Source organism: Bos grunniens, chromosome 5 (genome assembly GCF_055505025.1).
Source record: "Bos grunniens cultivar Pamir isolate PY7600 chromosome 5, Bosgru_T2T1.0, whole genome shotgun sequence".
Taxonomy (NCBI): domain Eukaryota; kingdom Metazoa; phylum Chordata; class Mammalia; order Artiodactyla; family Bovidae; genus Bos; species Bos grunniens.
The window spans coordinates 96,246,128-96,267,063 of NC_141169.1; the positions used below are offsets into that span (position 1 = coordinate 96,246,128).

At 43.8% G+C, this 20,936-nt stretch overlaps 1 protein-coding gene across 3 annotated transcripts in view; it reads left to right on the forward strand.

Moving 5' to 3' along the window:
• The window catches only part of GUCY2C (guanylate cyclase 2C), a 100,985-nt gene extending 80,250 nt beyond the window's left edge, over nucleotides 1–20,735 (forward strand). For all 3 annotated transcript variants that reach the window (XM_086401913.1, XM_086401912.1, XM_086401911.1), the window contains 8 exons: nucleotides 5,065–5,156; nucleotides 9,610–9,768; nucleotides 11,461–11,653; nucleotides 13,556–13,730; nucleotides 16,015–16,113; nucleotides 16,862–16,956; nucleotides 18,479–18,555; nucleotides 20,077–20,735. In XM_086401913.1, the coding sequence (XP_086258039.1) occupies nucleotides 5,065–5,156; nucleotides 9,610–9,768; nucleotides 11,461–11,653; nucleotides 13,556–13,730; nucleotides 16,015–16,113; nucleotides 16,862–16,956; nucleotides 18,479–18,555; nucleotides 20,077–20,251 (1,065 nt within the window). In that variant the 3' untranslated portion in view covers nucleotides 20,252–20,735. The remainder of the gene's footprint in view (nucleotides 1–5,064; nucleotides 5,157–9,609; nucleotides 9,769–11,460; nucleotides 11,654–13,555; nucleotides 13,731–16,014; nucleotides 16,114–16,861; nucleotides 16,957–18,478; nucleotides 18,556–20,076) is intronic.
• Nucleotides 20,736–20,936: the final 201 nt, after the last annotated feature.

Consider the following 20,936-nt stretch of genomic DNA (forward strand, 5'->3'; position numbering starts at 1 on the left):
AAGGAGAGGAGACACTGAGGCCTCCCCGGTCGGATCTTAGAAGCCCAGGCATAATTAGTAAGCATGGTGGGTTCCGCGCTCCAGATGGAGACTCAGCCAGAGTGGGAGAGAGAGCGACAAACTGATCCCAATTCTTTATTTTCCATGGTCTACTTTTATACACTGAGATGTTATGCAAAAGTCACGTGGGGTCAGCAGTCCTGACTTTTATCAAAGTCAGGTGCTTCATACAAATATATACAGAGGTCTTAGGGGTGTTACATCATCTTCTGGCCAGGGGGGCCTGCTGACAATTTATGACCCTCTCCCTGTGACAACGGTCAGTCAACCAGGACACTTATTTCTCCAGGGGTGATTATTCTTAAAACAGACACCACCCAAATAAAGTTACATTCCTATAGGGTGAGGGTGTAGTGAGTTTTAGTTAAGGAAAGAATTTACTTAGCCTAAGGTCTGTGATTAATATCAAAGGTTAATACTTATTTCTTCTATATATTCATTAATGTGTGTAAGGGCAGGGGATGTGGAGACTTAGCAACAAACATTGGCTCAACAAATGAAAAACCCTTCACCAATACAATTTCTAATCAGCCCATTGTACTTATACTAATAGTTTTCTAACTTTTCTAAGGAACCTGTTTTTAGAAGGTTTAAAGCATCTCGTGCCTCTCACGGTTGGGAGGCTGTGAGCAATCGCATGTGGCCGGACAAGCCTGTCAGGCAGGCTAGAGAACCTTCAGAGGAGTTTGTAGGTTAAAACACTCTTATCACGCCCAGGAATTATTATTAACTGGAGCTCTAGGTTAACTCCTTCTCCGAAAGAGGTCGTGGGGGACAGCCCCCCATAAAGTCAGAGGTGTAGGTAAGAGCACAAAGTAGTAAAGTAGGCAGGCTCTGGTTATGGGGGTAGACGCTCGAGGATTTCCAGGGGGACTCCTGAGGCTCGATCCCACCTTTGCGTATGTCGAGCCTCCTTCCTCATGACCTTTGTCATGGGCGGAGTTCCTCACACTGGCTACTGGCAGTGATAGAATTCCAGTTGAGCTATTCCAGATCCTGAAAGATGATGCTGTGGAAAGTGCTGCACTCAATATGCAATATGCACTCAATATGCAATATGCTGGCTCCCGGCAGTCAGAGGCCATGCCTCCTCCAGAGGCTCTACAGGAGAATCCATTCCTCACTTCTCCCAGGAGCTTCTGGTGGCTCTTGACATGCCTTGGCTTGTGGCCACAACACTCTAATCTCTGCCTCCAGGCCACATTCTCCATTTCTGTCTAATCTCCTTCTACTTCTCTCCTATATGAGGATACATGTGACTGTTGCTCTCATTTAGTTGCTAAGTCGTGTCCAGTTCTTTGTGACCCCATGGACTGCAGGACTCCAGGCTTCCCTGTCCTTCACTACTGTCTCCCAAAGTTTGCTGAAACTCATTCATGGCCATTGAGTCAGTGATGCGATCTAACCATCTCATCCTCTGCCACGCTCTTCTCCTTTTGTCCTCAATCTGTCCCAGAATCAGTCTTTTCCGATGAGCCGGCTCTTCACATCAGGTGGCCAAAGTACTGAAGTTTCAGTCCAGGGACTTCCCTGGTGGTTCAGTGTTTAAGACTACATACTTCCAATGCAGGAGGCATGGTTCAGTCCCTTCTCAGGGAACTAAGATACCACATACCATGTAGCCAAAAAGGTTTAAAAAAATAAAATAAAATTGAATTTTTATTTTTTTAATTTAAATTTATTTTAATTGGAGGCTAATTACTTTCAATATTGTATTGGTTTTGCCATACATCAACATGAATCCACCACGGGTGTACACGTGTTCCCCATCCTGAACCCCCCTCCCACCTCCCTCCCCGTACCATCCCTCTGGGTCATCCCAGTGCGCCAGCCCCAAGCATCCTGTATCCTGCGTTGAACCTGGACTGGTGATTCATTTCTTATATGATATTATACATGTTTCAATGCCATTCTCCCAAATCATCCTCTCCCAGCGTCCAAAAGACTGTTCTATACATCTGTGTCTCTTTTGCTGTCACACATACAGGGTTATCGTTACCATCTTTCTAAATTACATATATATGTGTTAGTATACTGTATTGGTGTTTTTCTTACTGGCTTACTTCACTTTGTATAATAGGCTCCAGTTTCATCCACCTCATTAGAACTGATTCAAATGTATTCTTTTTAATGGTTGAATAATACTCCATTGTGTATATGTACCACAGCTTTCTTATCCATTCATCTGCTGATGGGCATCTAGGTTGCTTCCATGTCCTGGCTATTATAAACAGTGCTGTGATGAACATTGGGGTACACGTGTCTCTTTCAATTCTGGTTTCCTCAGTGTGTATGCCCAGCAGTGGGATTGCTGGGTCATAAGGCAGTTCTATTTCCAGTTTTCTAAGGAATCTTGGGTTTTTAAAAAAAACTTTATTTAAAAGGATAATCCAGAATTATCTTCCCATTGCAAGATCCTTAATCACACCTGCAAAGACAGGTTTTTGCAGGTGTGATTAAAGACTTACTTTTTCCAAGTAAGGTAGCATTCACTGGTTCCAGGGGTTGGGACACATCCTTGGGAGCCATTATCAGCCTGTCATCCTCCCAACTCACAAAAGAGCTCCTCCAGCACACATCACGTTCTCAGTATTTAGGAGCTAGAAGAGCAGATGTCTGTGTGATACAGTTATTAGGCTTATAAAACTACCTCCTGATTATAAAATAAATATGTCAATATCTAGAAACAATAAAGAAATGTACATTCACTCTTTCTATCCTTCCTCCAAAGAAAATGGAGACGTTCTGTATTTGCTTGTTTTATAATCCCTCACAAAGGCCTTTAAGGCTTGTGGGGGAAAAAATTTCTAATTTTTTCTTTAGAATTTTATCTGAGCTTTTATAATCCAGCATATGGTAAGTAAATGTTAAATATTTATGGTTGTTAAAGAAATTTTTAAAAACTTTTGTTCCTTGCAGGATAAAGATAAAAACATTTTGTTTCAGTTTGCAAGTGACCTGCTAGATGAGGTTTATGGTCAGAGTCTACTGAGCATGAACGGGCCTTTTTTATTTCTTTCTGTTTTTTCAACATGAAAGGCAGGTTGTACCCCAAGGTGTTCTGAGCTACACCCACTCCTATCTTGCCTTGTCCTCATCGCTTCCCTTCCTGCTGCTTTTCTGGATCCTGGAATTCCTCTCCGCACATCAGCATCTCTCCTCTCAAACCCTCTTTTCTAGTCTGAGTATATCCTCATGTTTAAAACAGCTTTCACCAAAGCTGCCTCCTTGTCCATTGACTCGTGCGACTGGATGGTTCTGGAATTGGAAATGAGGAATTCGATTCCGTCTTCTAGTAGCTGGTTCCAATAGAATACAGGTCTGAAACTCCAAGACTTGGCCTAAAGAGCATGTGCTGTTGACCGAGGAGCCTGGTGGGCTACGGTCCATGGGATTGCAGAGTCGGACACGACTGAAGCAACTAGGCACGCATGCTCGCTGTATCAGCTCCCTTGTCGGCGCTTTTGTCCCTTCCTCTAAGGCAGTCAGCCAGCGGATCTTTTTCCCAGGCAGGGGTACCACCTAGTGGTGAATACGGACAACTACAGTTCTATACCGTGGTCCTCTCCTTCCCCGGGGACTCTTCGGTAAAGCAAAAGAATGCAGACAGGGACTGCATCTAGTACCATTTGTGATCCTGTTTGTGTTCAGAGTGAAGAACAAACTTAAAGCAAATGGTCTTCAGCATGCTTTTTGATTCCACAAAAGCTGCAAACAAGCGGTATCAAATGAGATGACGGTTCCATGGGCTTCCTGTCCTTTCCCTCTTCCTCTGTATCCATCCCCCCCCACACACACCCTCCCATCCCTCCCACACACACCCTCCCATCCCTCCCACACACACCCTCCCATCCCTCCCACACACACCCTCCCATCCCTCCCACACACACCCTCCCATCCCTCCCACACACACCCTCCCATCCCTCCCATCCTCCCACCTCCCATCCCTCCCATCCTCCCACCTCCCATCCCCACTTCCCCACCCCCGCCGCCCCCCTTCCTCGTTTCTCTTCACTGCAGCTGGGAAACTTACAAACGTACATACATTAATGTCCTCTGCCCATGTCATACCTGGGACATACTTGTGCTAAGAAAATTATTAATTTTTTAAATCTGAAATTCAAGTTTAGCTGGGTGTCCTGTTAAACTTTGCTCTTTTTTTTTTTTTGCTATATCTGAGAACCCTAAAAGGTCCCTTCACAAACCAATTAATTCAGAAGCTCCTGAAGTCCTAAGAAATTTTGTGAATGCTCCCCAGACAATCCCACGGTCAGGCACAGTTGAAAACTAATGTCATAGAGCTTCACTCTCATGTTAGAGTCGCCTCCTACTCACCAAGCCCAGCTATTTATCCCCGTCCCCAGCACAAACCCCGCAAATGTCTGTAAGGCGTTTTGTCTCTCCCATCCCACCTCCTCCAAATCAATATTGCCATTTTTCCTTAGCCTACTATGGAAAGAAAGGGTGTGGCCAAGTAGTGTAGGCAATGATGACCGCAGGGACCTGGGCCATTTCATACTCGTGAGAGTTGAGATGTTTTAAAAATATTCCCTGCTTCAGTTGCTTACATCACGGAACAGAATAGTATAGGATACCACCCTCTAAGCTAATCCACCTCTTATTTACTTATTTGAAGTACAGCTGATCTGCAATCTTGTGCCAATCTCTGCTGTACAACAAAGTGACTCATTTATACATTCTTTTTCATATTCTTTTCTATTATAGTTTATCCCAAGGGGATTGGCTATAGTTCCCTCTGCTATCTATATAAGACCTTGTTTTTATCTGTTTTAAAGGTAATAGTTTGCATCTACCAACCCCACACTCCCAGTCCTTCCCTCTCCCTGCTCCTTTGGCAACCACAGCTGTGTCCTCTAAGCCCGTGAGTCTTCCTCTTTCATAGATAGGTTCATTGTGTCATATTTTAGACTTCACATATGACTGACACCATATGGCATTTGTCTTTTGCTGAGTTACTTCAGTTTGCTCTCTTCTTTCTTCCAGGTCTATCTACTTGTCAAAAGCTGCTGGGAGGAAGATCCAGAAAAGAGGCCAGATTTCAAGAAAATTGAGAATACGCTGGCCAAGATATTTGGGTATGGTGGACATTTTTACTTTTCCCCACTAACTTCAGTTTTTTCTAATAATAGTTGACATCAGTGGTAGCTAAGTATGAGAATGCCTTTTCTAATGAAAAATCACAGACTATAATACCTGACTCCAAAAAATTAAAATGATATGGAGATGAACAGACCATTTTTTCGAGAAATAATCAATTTGAAAAGCTAAGTACTGTGTTCAAGGGCAAAATGAGCCTGATTAGAAAATAGATTCTGACTGATCATATCTGTTAAAAAAATATAGTTCCTGTACTCTTCTGCAGGTAATTAGGATTTAGAAGTCTAGGAGAATCCTGAGGATCTTAAAACCCCTGGATAATTCTTAACATCAGCAAGTTCCTTAGAGTTTTAAAAATCGTAAGATCATGAACTTTGGCTAAATCAGAGTATAATTCAGGATCAAGAGAAAAGTAACATACAGTTACCCAGTAAGATTGAATTTTAGATTTCCCATGTTTGGAGGTAGATACAATGTAGAGTGAGAAAAATAGCTCTCGGAGATCCAGTTTCTAGGCTAGGATCTAATAATAGCTAGTTATGGTTACCAATTTTGTTGCTCGTAAAATTGGAATGAATTTTCTGTAGATGATTCCTGCAGTTCCTTCTAGCTCTTTCTGTAGTTTCGTTAAGTCGAGGACTCAGACACTTAGTGAGGCTAAATAAAGCCCAGGACTAAGATGGGGTGGAGTAGTGGTCCCAAACCCCCCACACCAGGCCACACAGCAGCAGGTGAGGCAGGGTTGGGGGGCAGCTAGCAAAGCTTCATCAGCCGTTCCTCCTTGCTCACGTTACCACCCAAGTTCTGCCTCCTTTCAAATCCACAGCAGCATTCAATTCTCATAGAAGCGTGAACCCTAACCCTAAAGTCAGGGCAGAGTATCCTGAGATTGCCACAAAATAGAAATATGCTGCTAAGTTGCTTCAGTCGTGTCCGAGTCTGGGTGACCCCATAGACAGCAGCCCACCAGGCTCCCCCGTCCCTGGGATTCTCCAGGCAAGAACACTGGAGTGGGTTGCCATTTCCTTCTCCAATGCATGAAAATGAAAAGTGAAAGTGAAGTTGCTCAGTCGTGCCCGACTCTTCGAGACCCCATGGATTGCAGCCCACCAGGCTCCTCCGTCCATGGGATTTTCCCATGGACGGAGGTGCCATTGCCTTCTCTGAAATAGAAATATAGTGCACAGTAAATGTACCGTTGTTGAATCATCTCGAAACCATACCCTCCCCCACCCCCACCCCCGCCCAGTCCATGGAAAAGTTATCTTCCATGAAACCAGTCCCTGGTGCCAAAAATGTTGGGGACCTCTGGGGTAGAGTGAAGATAATGAAAGTGTGGCCACTGATTGCTTGATCTAAACCAGCCAATGTGGGAAAAGAGCAGGAAATAATAAATGATTTCAATCTTGCCCTTTTTCATTCCTTCCCAGATCTATTACTAAGAGCAGATGAAACTGTATATGTGACAGATGAAATGTGAGCTCATGAAGATAAAACTAGGCCCCTGGTATTTAGCCTTTAATGTGGTGGTTCTCTACTTGGCTGCACATTGAAATCACCTGGGGATTTTTGCAAACTAGTGATGCTGAAGTCCTACCCGAGAGAGTCTGATGTAATTGATCTGGGTGCAGGGTGTCATCAGGAGTTTAAATAAGCTCCTCAGGTGATTAAAATACACAGCCAAGGTTGAGGAAACTGTTTTAATTGAATCAATTCATCATGAAATCAGATTATCCATCTTCATCCTTTCCACCTGCTCCCTCATTCTTTCTACCCAGCTAGATTTCTTTATGGTTTCTGGTGAGAATTTCCTGGGGACCTTGTTAAAAATTTCTCTTCTTCCCAAAGCTAGCAGTTTCCAGTTGTAACAGGTCTGTGATAGAACTCAGAAATGTATGATTTTTTTCTCTTTCTTTTTTATTTTTTTAAATTATGAAAGTATGATAACACATTTACAGGAGACTTGGAAAATACAGAACAAAGTTACATATAGTTCCACTATATAGTACGATTATTTTTTAAGCAGATAAATTAAGATTTTTAGTTGGAGTTTCAATGTCAAACTCTCAAAAGTTAATAGAATGAACATACAGAAAAGTAGAAGGATATAGTAGACCTGAAAAGCACCATGAACCAATTCAATACAATTAAGATTTATACAATTTTCATACAACAGTAGGATACAAATTCTTTTCAGGTTCCCATAGACTATAAACTAGGAGTCTCTGGAACATATCCAGGGACATAAAACAAGGTGCAAACATTTCATGGTCTGCTGCTGCTGCTGATAAGTCGCTTCAGTCGTGTCTGACTCTGTGCGACCCCATAGACGGCAGCCCACCAGGCTCCTCTGTTCCTGGGATTCTCCAGGCAAGAACACTGGAGTGAGTTGCCATTTCCTTCTCCAATGCATGAAAGTGGAAAGTGAAAAGTGAAAGTGAAGTCGCTCAGTTGTGTCCGACTCTTTGAGACCCTGTGAACTGCAGCCCACCAGGCTCCTCCGTCCATGGGACTCTCCAGGCAAGAGTACTGGAGTGGGGTGCCATTGCCTTCTCCTTTCACGATCTAATATTGAAATCATACAAAGTATGTTTCCTTATCATTGTGAAATTATGTTAGAAATCAATATCAAAAGATACTTGAAGATACCCACATATTTTCAAGTCCAAATGTGGCATTTACCAAGAGAGACATAGCCATCGAAAGCCTCAATAAAGTCAGAAAAATGAAAAAACACAGTGATTGCAGAGAAGAAATCATTTAAATGAGAAATGAAAATCAAAGATATTTTAAAAACCCCATGTATTTGGAAATTAAATGTCCACTTTTAAATGATGGGTGTATCTAAGAAGGTATAACAAGGAAAATTAGAGAATACTTAGAATAAAAACAAGAGAGAATTTACCAGAATTTGTTGCATGCTGCTGAAGCTGCTCAGTGCAGCTAAATACAATGTGAAATCTTGAATAAGGTATAAAAACAAATAATGGATACTAGCATAAAATTTTGTGAAATTTGAACAAAATCTATACATTAACTAATAATACTGTGGTGGTGGTGGTGGTGCTTTAGTCGCTCAGCTGTGCCCAATTCCTGCAGCCCCATGGACTGTAGCCCTCCAGGCTCCTCTGTCCATGGGATTCTCCAGGCAAGAATACCAGAGTGGGTTGCCATTTCCTTCTCCAGGGGATCTTCCTGACCCAGGAATCAAACTTGGGTGTCCTGCATTGCAGGTTGATTCTTTACTGACTGAGCTTCGAGGGAAGTCCACATGTTAATTTCCTGTTTGGGGTTTGTTTTTTTTTTTAACGACATAGTAGGAAATGTATTAAACTTTTAACAAACATCCCACCCCATACCAAGGGGATTACAACATAGTCTGTCTTTTTGAGCACAGAAATGGCAAGTTTAATTGTTGTTATGATGATGAAACAGTAGAATTTATTCATCCCTTGGGTTGTGTCATGAACATTGTCTCCAGTTCTCACAACAGTTGTAATTTCCGACTGGGGTCTGCACCCAGGCGGGTCACAGGGTCACGAAGAGCTGGCATCTCATCTAAGTCATCTCAATCTAACAAAATAGACTTATTAGGGCTTTTGCTTTAGGACCCTGACTCTCTATTCTGAGGGATAATAAAAGGCTCAGATTTACTTTACTTGGTTCTTTCCTTTTTTAATTTATTTTTTAATTGAAGGAAAATTGCTCTATAATATTGTGATGATTTCTGCCATACGAGGTTCTTTTCTTATATTTCCTTTTATTGCAAGTTGTTCCTTATTAAAACTTTAAAAGATATGAATAAGCAAACAAGAAAGTAAAAACATCACCTATTTTTCAACAGGTAATGACCAGTTTTCAAAAATTAAAAATGAGATGGTAATGTTTGCTGTTACATAAACTGGCTTTTTTCACTTAAATAATGTAAAGGAAGTATCTTTCTGTGTACTTTGCGATTTTAATTTGTATTTGATAGTCCATCATCTCATAATAATTTGATTACTTTTTGTTACACATTTAGGGTAATTTTTAAATGATTGTTTGTGAGGAATAACTGCTACTTTCTTTATAGTTCACTTACAGCACATTCGTGATAGTTTCCTTTGAATAATTCTAAGTAGAATTGAGAGGCTGGTCCACATAAGCATTCTTAAGATTTATGATGCATTTTGCTGTATTTCCGCCAGGAAGACTATAATGTATTTTTTCCTCCATCTTACATTGATTGCCATTGTGCTAACATTTGTTTTTCTTTTTTTTAATGTCTTTTCTATTTCTTTGATCCTTCCTGAGATTAAATTTTTTTGCCATATTTGTTGGCCATTTTTATTCTTTATTTAATTACCTGTTCATAATGTCTGCCTATTGCTTTAATAAATATTTATGTTTTCTTAATAATATGGAGAGCTCTTTATCTGTTTCTACATACAGCCTTTTCCATGACCAAAAAAATGAAAGTTACATGGATACCTTGATCCGACGTCTACAGCTGTATTCCCGGAACCTGGAACATCTGGTGGAGGAAAGGACACAGCTGTACAAAGCAGAGAGGGACAGGGCTGACCAACTTAATTTCATGTTGCTCCCAAGGTAAGGAAGTCCTTCTACGGATGTGACTATACAGGACTCCAGGTTGTGCCTCAGCCCTTAAGGCGGAAAGCCAAAGCATATTTGTCTAGCATTGGTTTTCTCTGTACTTTTCTTACTTTATTTATTTTTATGTATTTATTTGGCTGTGCTGGATCTTAGTTGCGGCACAGGGGATCTTTATTTGCAGCATGTGAAATTTTAGTTAGGGCATGTGACATCTAGTTCCCAGAGCAGGGATCGAACCTGGGTCCCCTGCATTGGGAGTGCAGAGTCTTAGTTACTGGACTGCCAGGGAAGTCCCTTCTCTACATTTGTATAGGATTGTTCCCTTTTGCATTTTCTTCATCAGATCATTGTGTTTAAAGATGCACGTTCTTCCTAAGCTTTGTCCTGGTTTGCACTGTCTAAATTGCTAAAAGAAAGAGATTGTTTTCCAGTGCCATGGGAGGAGCATGGATGGCAGAGTTAGAGTCACCTATGTTCCAGCACCTGTTGGCCACTGTTACTGAGTCTGAGACCTTAGGCCAGTCACTGTCTCTCCTTCATATAAAAATGAAAATTAAAGCATTAATTTCTTTGCCATCTTCTTTCAGCCTCATAGTAGAGGCCCTATTACAAGAAATTATATAGATGAGCTTATTTGCAAAGCAGAAAGAGAGACAAAGATATAGAAAACAAATGTATGGACAGCGAGTGGGAAAGGGGTGGGTGGAAGAAATAGGGAGATTGGAATTGGCAGATTCACACTGTTGATACAATGATGTATAAAATAGATGCTGGGGCTTCCCTGGTGATTCAGACGGTAAAGAATCTGCCTGCAATGCAGGAGACCCAGGTTTGGTCCCTGCACTGGGAAGATCCCCTAGGGAAGGGAATTGCTACTGACTCCAGTATTCCTCCTTGTGAAATCCCATGGACAGAGGAGCTTGTTGGGCTGCAGTCCACTGTGTCACAGAAGAGTCGGACACAACTTAACGACTAACATGTACACACACACATAAAATAGGTAACTACTGAGAATCGACTGAATAGCACAGGGAACTCTATTTACTGCTCTGTGGTGACCTAAACTGGAAGGAAGTCCAAAGTGGAGGGGATATACATATATGTACAGCTGATTCACTTTGCTATACAGTAGAAGCTAACACATTATATTTATTAATAAAGCAACTATGCTCCCGTAAAAATTAATTAAAAATAAAATAAGAGCCATCTTTAGTGGAGGAAGGCTTCCCTGGTGGCTCAGATGGTAAAGAATCCACCTGCAATGTGGGAGACCGGATTCAATCCCTGGGTGGGGAAGATCCCCTAGAGGAGGAAATGGCAACCCACTCCAGTATTCTTGCCTGGAAAACTCCATGGACAGAGGAGCCTGGCAGGCTGCAGTCCATGGGGTCGCGTAGAGTCAGACACGACTGAACAACTGAACACTCACCTTTATTAGCGTTATAATCAGGTATTAAATTAATACTGAACCTCCTATTCATCTGAGGCCACATACATGTGCTCTGTGTGTGTGCTATGTTCCTAGACTTGGTATCTGCAAGCTGTCTTTGGTTCCTCACCACACGACTCACTGGAAATCCTCAGTTCTAGAATTCCTGGTGAACAGTTAGTACTGTCTCAAAGATTTCCGTAGAGGAAGAAGGAATTTACTGAAATTGAAGGCCCTGTTTTTTCCTTCTCATCTAGGCTGGTGGTCAAGTCTCTGAAGGAGAAAGGCTTCGTGGAGCCTGAGCTCTATGAGGAAGTCACTGTCTACTTCAGTGACATTGTCGGGTTCACTACCATCTGTAAGTACAGTACCCCCATGGAAGTGGTGGACATGCTCAATGACATCTACAAGAACTTTGACCACATTCTGGACCACCACGACGTGTACAAGGTAACCGCTCCACCTAACCGGCTGAATGATGGTTTGGCCCCAGGTCAGCAGAGCCAGAATTGGCTGTTTCTGTTACTACAGTTCTCCTTCGCTGCCCCTACCACCTCTGCCTCAGGATGCTTCCAGGATTGTCATGGATCCCCAAATCCCCAGGTGCTCAAGTCCCTGGTGTAAAATAATACAGTATTTGCATACAACCTACATACCCATGTACTCTTAAATCATTTCTAGATTACTTATAATACCTAATACAATGTAAAGGCTAAGTAAAATAGTTGTTGGAGTTGTGGCAAATTCAAGTTTTACTTTTTGGAACTTTCGACAGTTTTGTTTAAATATTTTTGAATCATGGTTCATTGAATCCACAGTGTGGAACCTATAGATTCAGAGAGCTGACTTTACTCAGGTCTTTTCCTTTGTCATTTAAGAGTTAGTAAATTAGTGGTTGAGTCTGAGCGACAAGTGAAGTGGGAGAGTAAGAGTGGTCAGAAGTTGAAATTCTCACCCTGTGTAGATCAGAAAGTCTTACTAACAAGAGTTCCGGTCGAATAGAAAGTGATTATGCATTTTAGAGATATTGAGAAAGAAGAAATTAACTAACCAACACATTTGAACCATGCATATGATTATGAAAATGAAATTAAAAGGGAGAATATCAAAGAATAATGTTAATATAAGTCTACTTCCTATTACAAGAAAAGTGTTCAGAAGCATCCGGTACAAGAATGTGTATTATGTCTTTAGTGAAGTGAAAACAAAAATCGCTCAGTCATATCCCACTCTTTGCAACCCTGTGGACTGTAGCCCTGGAGAAGGCAATGGCAGCCCACTCCAGTACTCTTGCCTGGAAGATCCCATGGACGGAGGAGCTTGGTGGGCTGCCCTCTATGGGGTTGCACAGAGTTGGACACGACTGAGCGACTTCACTTTCACTTTTCACTTTCCTGCATTGGAGAAGGAAATGGCAACCCACTCCAGTGTTCTTGCCTGGAGAATCCCAGGGACGGAGGAGCCTGGTGGGCTGCTGTCTATGGGATCGCACAGAGTCGGACATGACTGAAGTGACTTAGCAGCAGCAGCAGCAGGACTGTAATCCACCAGCCTCCTCTGTCCATGGGACTCTCCAGGCTAGAATACTGGAGTGGCTTTCCATGCCCTTCTCCAGGAGATCTTCCCAACCCAGGGGTCAAACCCAGGTCTTCTGCCTTGCAGGCAGATTTTTTACCACCTGAGCCACCAGGGAAGCCCCTTTATGTCCTAGAGGAACCTACAATTATTTTTTTATCAAATGGTTTTTGAAAAGTAAAATGCTAAACATGACTTTTCTGGTAATTAGAGATGGTTTCCTAAAATTCCATAAAGCCATTCAGATTGTTTCAACACTATAGAATTGTCACCATATCTTCATGACTTACATTATTATAAAGTACTTCACTCAGTTAAAATCCTTTATAGTTGTTTTATCAACTTTTTAACTAGGCTATGGCTTTCTAGGTGGCGAAGTGGTAAAGAATCTGCCTGCCCATGCAGGAGACGCAGGTGATGCGGGTTTGATCCCTGGGTCAGAGATCCTCTAGAGAAGGAAATGACAATCTGCTCCCATATTCTTGCTTGGAAATTTCATGGAAAATTTCAACCACACAGCCTGGCAGGCTACAGTCCATAGGGTCACAGAGAATTGGACATGGCTGAGCATGCACACACCACATCCTAACTAAGCTATAAAAACCCTGAAGAAATTAGCATAGTACTGGTCTTGAACTAGTCCCAGCATAAGTGTGCAGGGCTATGCGCATATGAGTTCTCGAACATTTCTGAATTTGATGTGCAATGAACTGCTTCTGTTTACTTTCTGGTGCCTTTAGAAGGGACAGATTCACTGATGAGAAACCACTTCCACAGGTGGAAACCATTGGTGATGCCTACATGGTGGCCAGTGGTTTGCCTAAGAGAAACGGCAACCGGCATGCAATAGACATTGCCAAGATGGCCTTGGACCTCCTCAGCTTCGTGGGGACCTTTGAGCTGGAGCATCTTCCTGGCCTCCCAATATGGATTCGGATTGGAATTCACTCTGGTACGCAGCTGAGCACTGTAGCAGTCGGGAACCGTGTGTCCCTCTGCACACCAACTAAATTAGAAAGGTTGAAGGATCCTCAGACGAGATCAGTTTTCACATGAGGCTTACTCTTGAATCCGCCTGCCAAATACGAGGTCCAGTTACACATCCTGACATAATTAGACCTATAATAAGTGTCTGGAGAGTTCTAGGAAACAACAGTCACGACAGCACTCATGGAATGATAAACACCAACCAAAAACTGAAATAACAAGCTCCAGACCTCCTATTTAAGTCACCCTATTCCCTGGTGGCTCAGATGGTAAAGAATCCGCCTGCAATGCAGGAGACTTGCCTTCCATCCCTGAGTTGGGAAGATCCCCTGGAGGAGGGCATGGCAACCCACTCCAGTATGCTTGCCTGGAGAATCCCCATGGACAGAGGAGCCTGGCAGGCTACATTCTATGTGGTAGCAAAGCTGCTGCTGCTGCTAAGTCACTTCAGCCGTGTCCGACTCTGTGCGACTTCATAGACGGCAGCTCATCAGGCTCCGCCGTCCCTGGGATTCTCCAGGCAAGAACACTGGAGCAGGTTGCCATTTCCTTCTCCAAAGTTGGACGCAAATGCGCTGGACACAGCGCAGCATGTTTACTATTTATCTCTTCCCCATTCCCTCCCTCTCCCCATCTCTGACTTCTGTAAATTTTTTTTCAGTAAAATATTACAGTATTTTAAATGGATTTTATTATCTTTCTGATGTGATTGAGAAGTTTTAGAGACTTTTTTTAAAAAATTGGAGTGTAGCTGATTTACAATATTGTGTTAGTTTCTGGTGTACAGCAGAGTGATTTGGTTATACATATATATAAAATAGCTTGCATCTGCTAATCTCAAACTCCCAATCCCTCCCTCCCTTACCCCCTGGTAACCACAAGTCTTTTCTCTATGTCTGTGAATATGTTTTGTAGATAAGTTTATCTGTGTCATATTTTAGCTTCCTCAGAGATCTAATCAAGTAGCTGCTGCTGCTTCTGTTTGTTTCTGTTTTGTATTTTTGCATTGAGTCTAACAGGGAAGATTCATTACTCAGTATTTTTTTTTCAAGTGTACATAAGCAATGTACAACTTAATGTTCTATTTTTTCAGTGTCTGTAAACACAGTGTTCAAAGGACAAATCTATAAAGAAACTCATATAGATCAAAACCTGATAAACAAACCAGAAAATCAGTAGTTGCCTCTACACAAAACCTGGTTTTGCAGTTTCTGAGTTAATCTTTAACTTCTACAAATTTTAACTCCTTGCATTCAGTCTTTCCACACAAATACTTGCTTGAGCAGCCCTTCTTCCCGATCTAATATGCCCCTGTGCATCATCTGGCCTTGGCTTTTGTTCTGCCTTTTGGGGTATCCTTGTGTTGTAGGCTCCCCTTTCCTGCTGCATTCACGTGGTACATGAAAAGTGCAGGGAATAAGATTCCAAGTCCTTGTCATCTGGGTCTTCCATCATCAGGCCACAAATCCCTAAAATGCTGCGCTGTGCCATGCTTAGTCACTCAGTCATGTGGGACTCTTTGCAACCTCATGGACTGCAGTTTGCCAGAGTCCTCTGTCCATGGGGATTCTCCAGGCAAGAGTACTAGAGGGGTTGCCATACCCTTCTCCAGGGGATCATCCCAACCCAGGGTCAAACCCAGGTCTCCCACATTGCAGGCAGATTCTTTGCTGTCTGAGCCACCAGCGAAGCCCAAGAATAGTGGAGAGGGTAGCCTATCCCTTCTTCAGGGATTCTTCTTGACCCAGAAATCGAACTGGGGGTCTCCTGCATTGCAGGCGGATTCTTTACCAGCTGAGCTACCAAGGAAACCCAAAAATAAAACAGACGGGCCATTGAGCCTTCAAGTGCACTGTGCCCACCAATGGTTCCGAGCTCTGGGCTGTGTGGCTGGCACAGCAAGGTGGTGGTGAGATGGTCTCCATTCTTCTTGAGAGCCTTCTGTGTAATGTATTAAGGAACATTTTTCACCTTTGCATGCTGATCTCAATATGTCTTCTTGTTTCTCGAACATGTGCTTTTCTATGCTAGAGCAAAACACTTCCTGAAAGTGTGATTTGGATAATGATGCTATCCCCTAACAAATACATTCAGTTAGAGCCAAGGTCACAGCTCACATTTTACCCTTTAAACCACTTCTCCCATCTAATGAGGCATTGAGCGTTGTGATCTTGAGAAGAGGCTCACCCACCTTAACACCACTCTATGACTTCCGTGGCCTCCACCTTCTTGCTTTCTGTCCCTCACAGGTCCCTGCGCTGCTGGAGTCGTGGGGATCAAGATGCCTCGTTATTGCCTGTTTGGAGATACAGTCAACACAGCCTCTCGGATGGAATCCACTGGCCTCCGTAAGAAAGGAGAGGACTTTTCGTAGAGGACAAAGATTCTGTCTCCCAACCAAGGGGAACTGTAGGATAAAAATGCATAATACTGCCAGTGAGGTGAAGCATGACTCTTCACATTGACTGACTGTGAGCCTGGGTCAGTCCAGTCCTTGCTACATATTGCCATTTACTGATCATAATTTTTTTCTTCCTTTATGGCTCAGTTTGACTGTTCTTATTAGTCTGGGTTCGTTTGCAGTGCATTCAGGCATGCTCTACCTGGAATACTCTTAGATCCATGTAAAAGAGAAAGTGTTAGCTGCTTATTCCAACTCTTTGCAACCCCACGGACTATAGCCCACCAGGCTCCTTGGTCCATGGAATTCTCCAGGCAAGAATACTGGAGTGGGTTGCCATTTACATGGAGACCCCAAACCAAATTTCAGCTTTTTAGCTCAGCACCACAAAGTAAAATCCAAACCCAGGCCCCGGGGCTCCCCTCTCTGAGCTGGAATGAGAAGCTCCAGGGCTTAATCTAGAGAGCCTCCTTACTCAGGACCCTGAAAACCAGCACCAGACCCTCTCCCCGTGTCTGGTAATAGTTCTCATCTCACCGATGCTATTCTAAAGTTTTTTTTTTTTTTTTTAATGACAATATCTAAGCTGTCAAGAGCACCCATAATAAATATTCTGGCTCAAGGGGAAACAAACGGGGCCCTATGATAGCATTCAAAACGGACACGGTTTTCATTGATCTATTTTGCATTTCCAGCCTTGAGAATCCATGTCAGCGGCTCCACCATAGCCATCCTGAAGAGGACGGAGTGCCAGTTTCTCTATGAAGTAAGAGGAGAAACCTACTTAAAGGTAAGGAACCCATCGAGATTAATAGTGCCACCTAATAGCGCCACCGGGTGGCGCTAGTGGTAAAGAACCTGCCTGCCAATGCATGGGACATAAGAGAGGTGGGTTCGATTCCTGGGTTGGGAAGATCCCCTGGAGGAGGGCATGGCAACCCACTCCAGTATTCTTGCCTGGAAAATCCCATGGACAGAGGACTCTGGCGGGCTACAGTTCACAGGATTGCAAAGAGTTGGACATGACTTAGCAGTTAAGCACAGACGCCCCACCAGACCTGCTGAGTCCAACTGTCTCTGGGTATAGATCAGAGATCTGTATTTAAATCAAGTGACTGTGATGCATAGAGAAGAGTGGGAGTCCCTGTTCTAGACACGCCTTGCCATCCCACACATTTAGAGCAACCGCCTTTCGGAGCCACCAGGTGGCCCGAAGGCTGTCTGTTGAAGGTGACCAAACTCACAACAGATCTGAAGCCAGTGATCGGCTAAGACCATCTGCCCCCACCAGCCATAGCAGCACTGGCCCTTACACTGACGGCAACTTGAAAGAGCCTCCTATAGGTAGTTGTGTCCGAACAACACGCTGGCTATTTTAATTCTCTGTGAACACATTCTCTGCAGTGTTCCCTCCAAAACAGAAGTGGTGTGTGGATTATTACAGTGCAAGTGGTTAGGCATATGGGCTCAGTGGTGTCTGGCTCTGCAACCCCATGACTGTAACCCGCAGGGTTCCTCTGTCCGTGGGGTTTTCTAGTCAAGAATACTGGAGTGGGTTGCCATTTCCTACTTCCGGGGATTGAACCCTGGGATTGAACTCAAGCCTCTTGCATATCCTCCATTGGCAAGCAGGTTCTTTACCATTGGCGCCACTTGGGAAGTTCAAATATTTCAGTCCAAACACAGCCCCAAATCACTAATTTTTTTTGAATGAGTGGTTTTTAAAAATATAACTATCCAGTCTGCTTTTCAAACACAACCTACAGCCAAAAACTGAATTTCCTGTTGCTGCCATTTATTTTACAGCCTGCAGATGTACCCAGCAAATGTCAGTTAGTGAGTGTTTATTATGAGGCACGTATGTTTGTAATTTACACACTTCAGGTGGGGAAACTGTGGCAAAAGTTTCGTGGCAAAAACGGCCAGAATAAAATGTGACATTTCCAGCTGTGAAACCAGTTGGATTCATTGGAGTAGCAGGATCATAAATGAATTTTCTTCCTTCTTCATTTAGAGTTTTTGTGCTGTTGCTAAGGTGATATTTGGAAATGTCTTCTGGGGAATAAAAGAAAATTCTAGTTTGAAAAAAAAAAAGTCTGGTGGATGAGATACTTTTTTGAAGATGCTTAGAAATAGAGATTGGTCTGGAGATAACACAGATGATACCAGGAACAGGTGCTGTATTGAAATATAGGCTCTGATGACAAACTCAGAGGGGAAACGTCTCTTGGAAGCTGATACTTGTCAGAACGGTGGGTTAGAGCCGACTGCCTCGTTGGCCTCCATGGTCCACACCTTTCTTGTCTCTCTAGGGGAGAGGAACCGAGACCACCTACTGGCTGACCGGGGTGAAGGACCAGGATTACAACCTGCCGACCCCTCCAACCGCGTAAGCTGCTGGCTGGGCGGGGAGGAGCCGGGAAGTGGAGGTCTTGGCTTTGTATCTTATACTGTGTGCAGGCGGTTTAACTGTTGGCGAGGGCTTTGCCAGTGGCAATGAGGCATTGAATCCAAGGTGAGAGACAACACACATTGAAAGGCTTGGAAACCCTCTTCTCTGGCTGCTGGAGTGTTTCAGGCTCGCTCAGGAGACCAGAGGAAAGTTTAGGGCTCACCCCCTGCACATGTGGTCAAGAGTAGAGCACCCTAGGGACAAGAGACCAGTGCATTTCCACCCCTGCTCTCAGCTCTCTGCTGAGTCACCTGATGAAACAGGAACTCCCAGCACCAGGACTGTGGTTTGGGATCTCCGCACGGAGTGTGTTCTCCCTGAGATGAGTAAAACAGGCTGCAGGTCTAATTAACCGGTTTCAGTTTCCCTAAAGGTGACTCAAATGGTCTTCCAGTTGCATTTGGGCCACTGCAGTGAGTCATGTGGCCATTGGAATGGCTTTTGCTGTGGTAGAGAAACCCTGTCGTGCAGACACCTGGATGCGGGACCCAGACAGATGGCAACACCATAGAGATGCCAAAACAATGCAGACCATCCGTATGGCATGGGGGGACCTGGCCCCTTACTAAGAGCACCCCAGGTCCATTCTAATCTCTTAAAACCCTCCACTCATTCAGAGCCCTCCCCAGACAAGACTCACATTCCTAGGAAAGTGTGGGACCACGTTTCAGAGTTTTGTGGAGACTGGTGACTCAAATGGTAAAGAATCTGCCTGCAATGCAGGAGACCCAGGTTTGATCCCTGGGTCAGAAAGCGCCCCTGGAGAAGGGAATGGCAATCCACTCCAGTATTCTTGCCTGGAGAATTCCAGGGACAGAGGACCCTGGCAGGCTACAGTCCATGGGGTTGCAAAGAGTAGAACACAACTCTCCAAGTGTTAGTAGAGCGACTGACACTTCAGTGGCCTTCCCAGGTGGCACTGCCTGCCAATGCAGGAGACATAAGAGATGCGGGTTCGATCCCTGGTCAGGAAGATCCCCTGGAGTAGGAAATGGCTATCCACTCCAGTATTGTTGCCTGGAGAACCCCATGGACAGAGGAGTCTGGCAGGCTACTGTCCATGGGGTCGCAAAGAGTCGGACACGACTGAAGCTACGTAGCACACACACTAGGGCTTAGCACCCTCTTGGCTTCTGTTCCTCTCGCTCCAGTGGTATGTGTAAACCTAACCTCACCTCTGAATTCCACATTGTGGTGTCTCACTTGGAAATCGAAATATAATTTCCTGCTTGAAGTATATTCTGCTTTCCCTACAACTACACAGAGCAAGGGTGACAGTTCTTTAGGCTCATCGGTGGAAGCCAAGGGTCGTTCTGTGTTCTCTGGACTTCCTGCGTGCAGCACAGAGTAGGCATTCAACAAGATATCAGTGAACGAAACAGGCGGTTCTGGAGCTGAGGGCTAGTCTATTTGAATGGCTGAGAAGTTCCCTTTTCCCTCCATACTCTGTCTCTCCAGGGAGAATCAACAGCGCTTGCAAGCTGAGTTCGCTGACATGATCGCCAGCTCTTTACAGAAAAGACAGGCCTTGGGGATAAGGAACCGAAAACCAACCCGGGTGGCCAGCTACAAGAAGGGCACCCTGGAGTATTTGCAGCTGAACACCACAGACAATGAGAGCACCCATTTTTAAACCTCGGTAAGAGCTAAGGACTCAGGCAAGACTAAGTCCGGCCACACCTGGGGCAATGACCACAAGTGTCCTGAAGCTTCCGCTTCTCTGAGACCTCAGTAAAGCAGAAGAAGACTTAGATGCAGTCTCCAATAGCCTGGGCTTCCCTGTCTGGGACATAGGCTTGCTTCCGTGAATCACGTACACTCTCAGTGCAATAATTACCTTCTACTCTGCGGCCTGATCTCAATAGCTGCTCCAGGAAACTTCAACCTGGGAAAGAAGAGAAATGAATATGCACTATCTCAGAGCTGGAGAGATTTTGTTCTTATTTCACCTGTTTCAGCTTTGTTTACTGGCTCTTTTTCTTTCTGTATTCATGATAACATTTTTTTTAATTGTCCCAATGATATTTTCAGTATTTTATCTCCATTAAATTATATTTAACTCCTAATTTTGGCAGACAATATGCTGTATATGAGGCAGGAATAAAAATTAAACATTTCCTGGGTCTGTGGATGTGTTTCTCTCTCTTGCACCCATTTTCCTGGAATGCACCAGCCATTGCCTTGTGCTGGTTGAAAAACTGACTTAATACCCCTGCACTGAAGAAGGGCAAAGCTAGTATTATTGCTCAGAGGTCCAAACCTTGACATTCAGCATCACCTGTGTGCATGGGGGGATTTTGTGTCTAGTTCTCTACCAT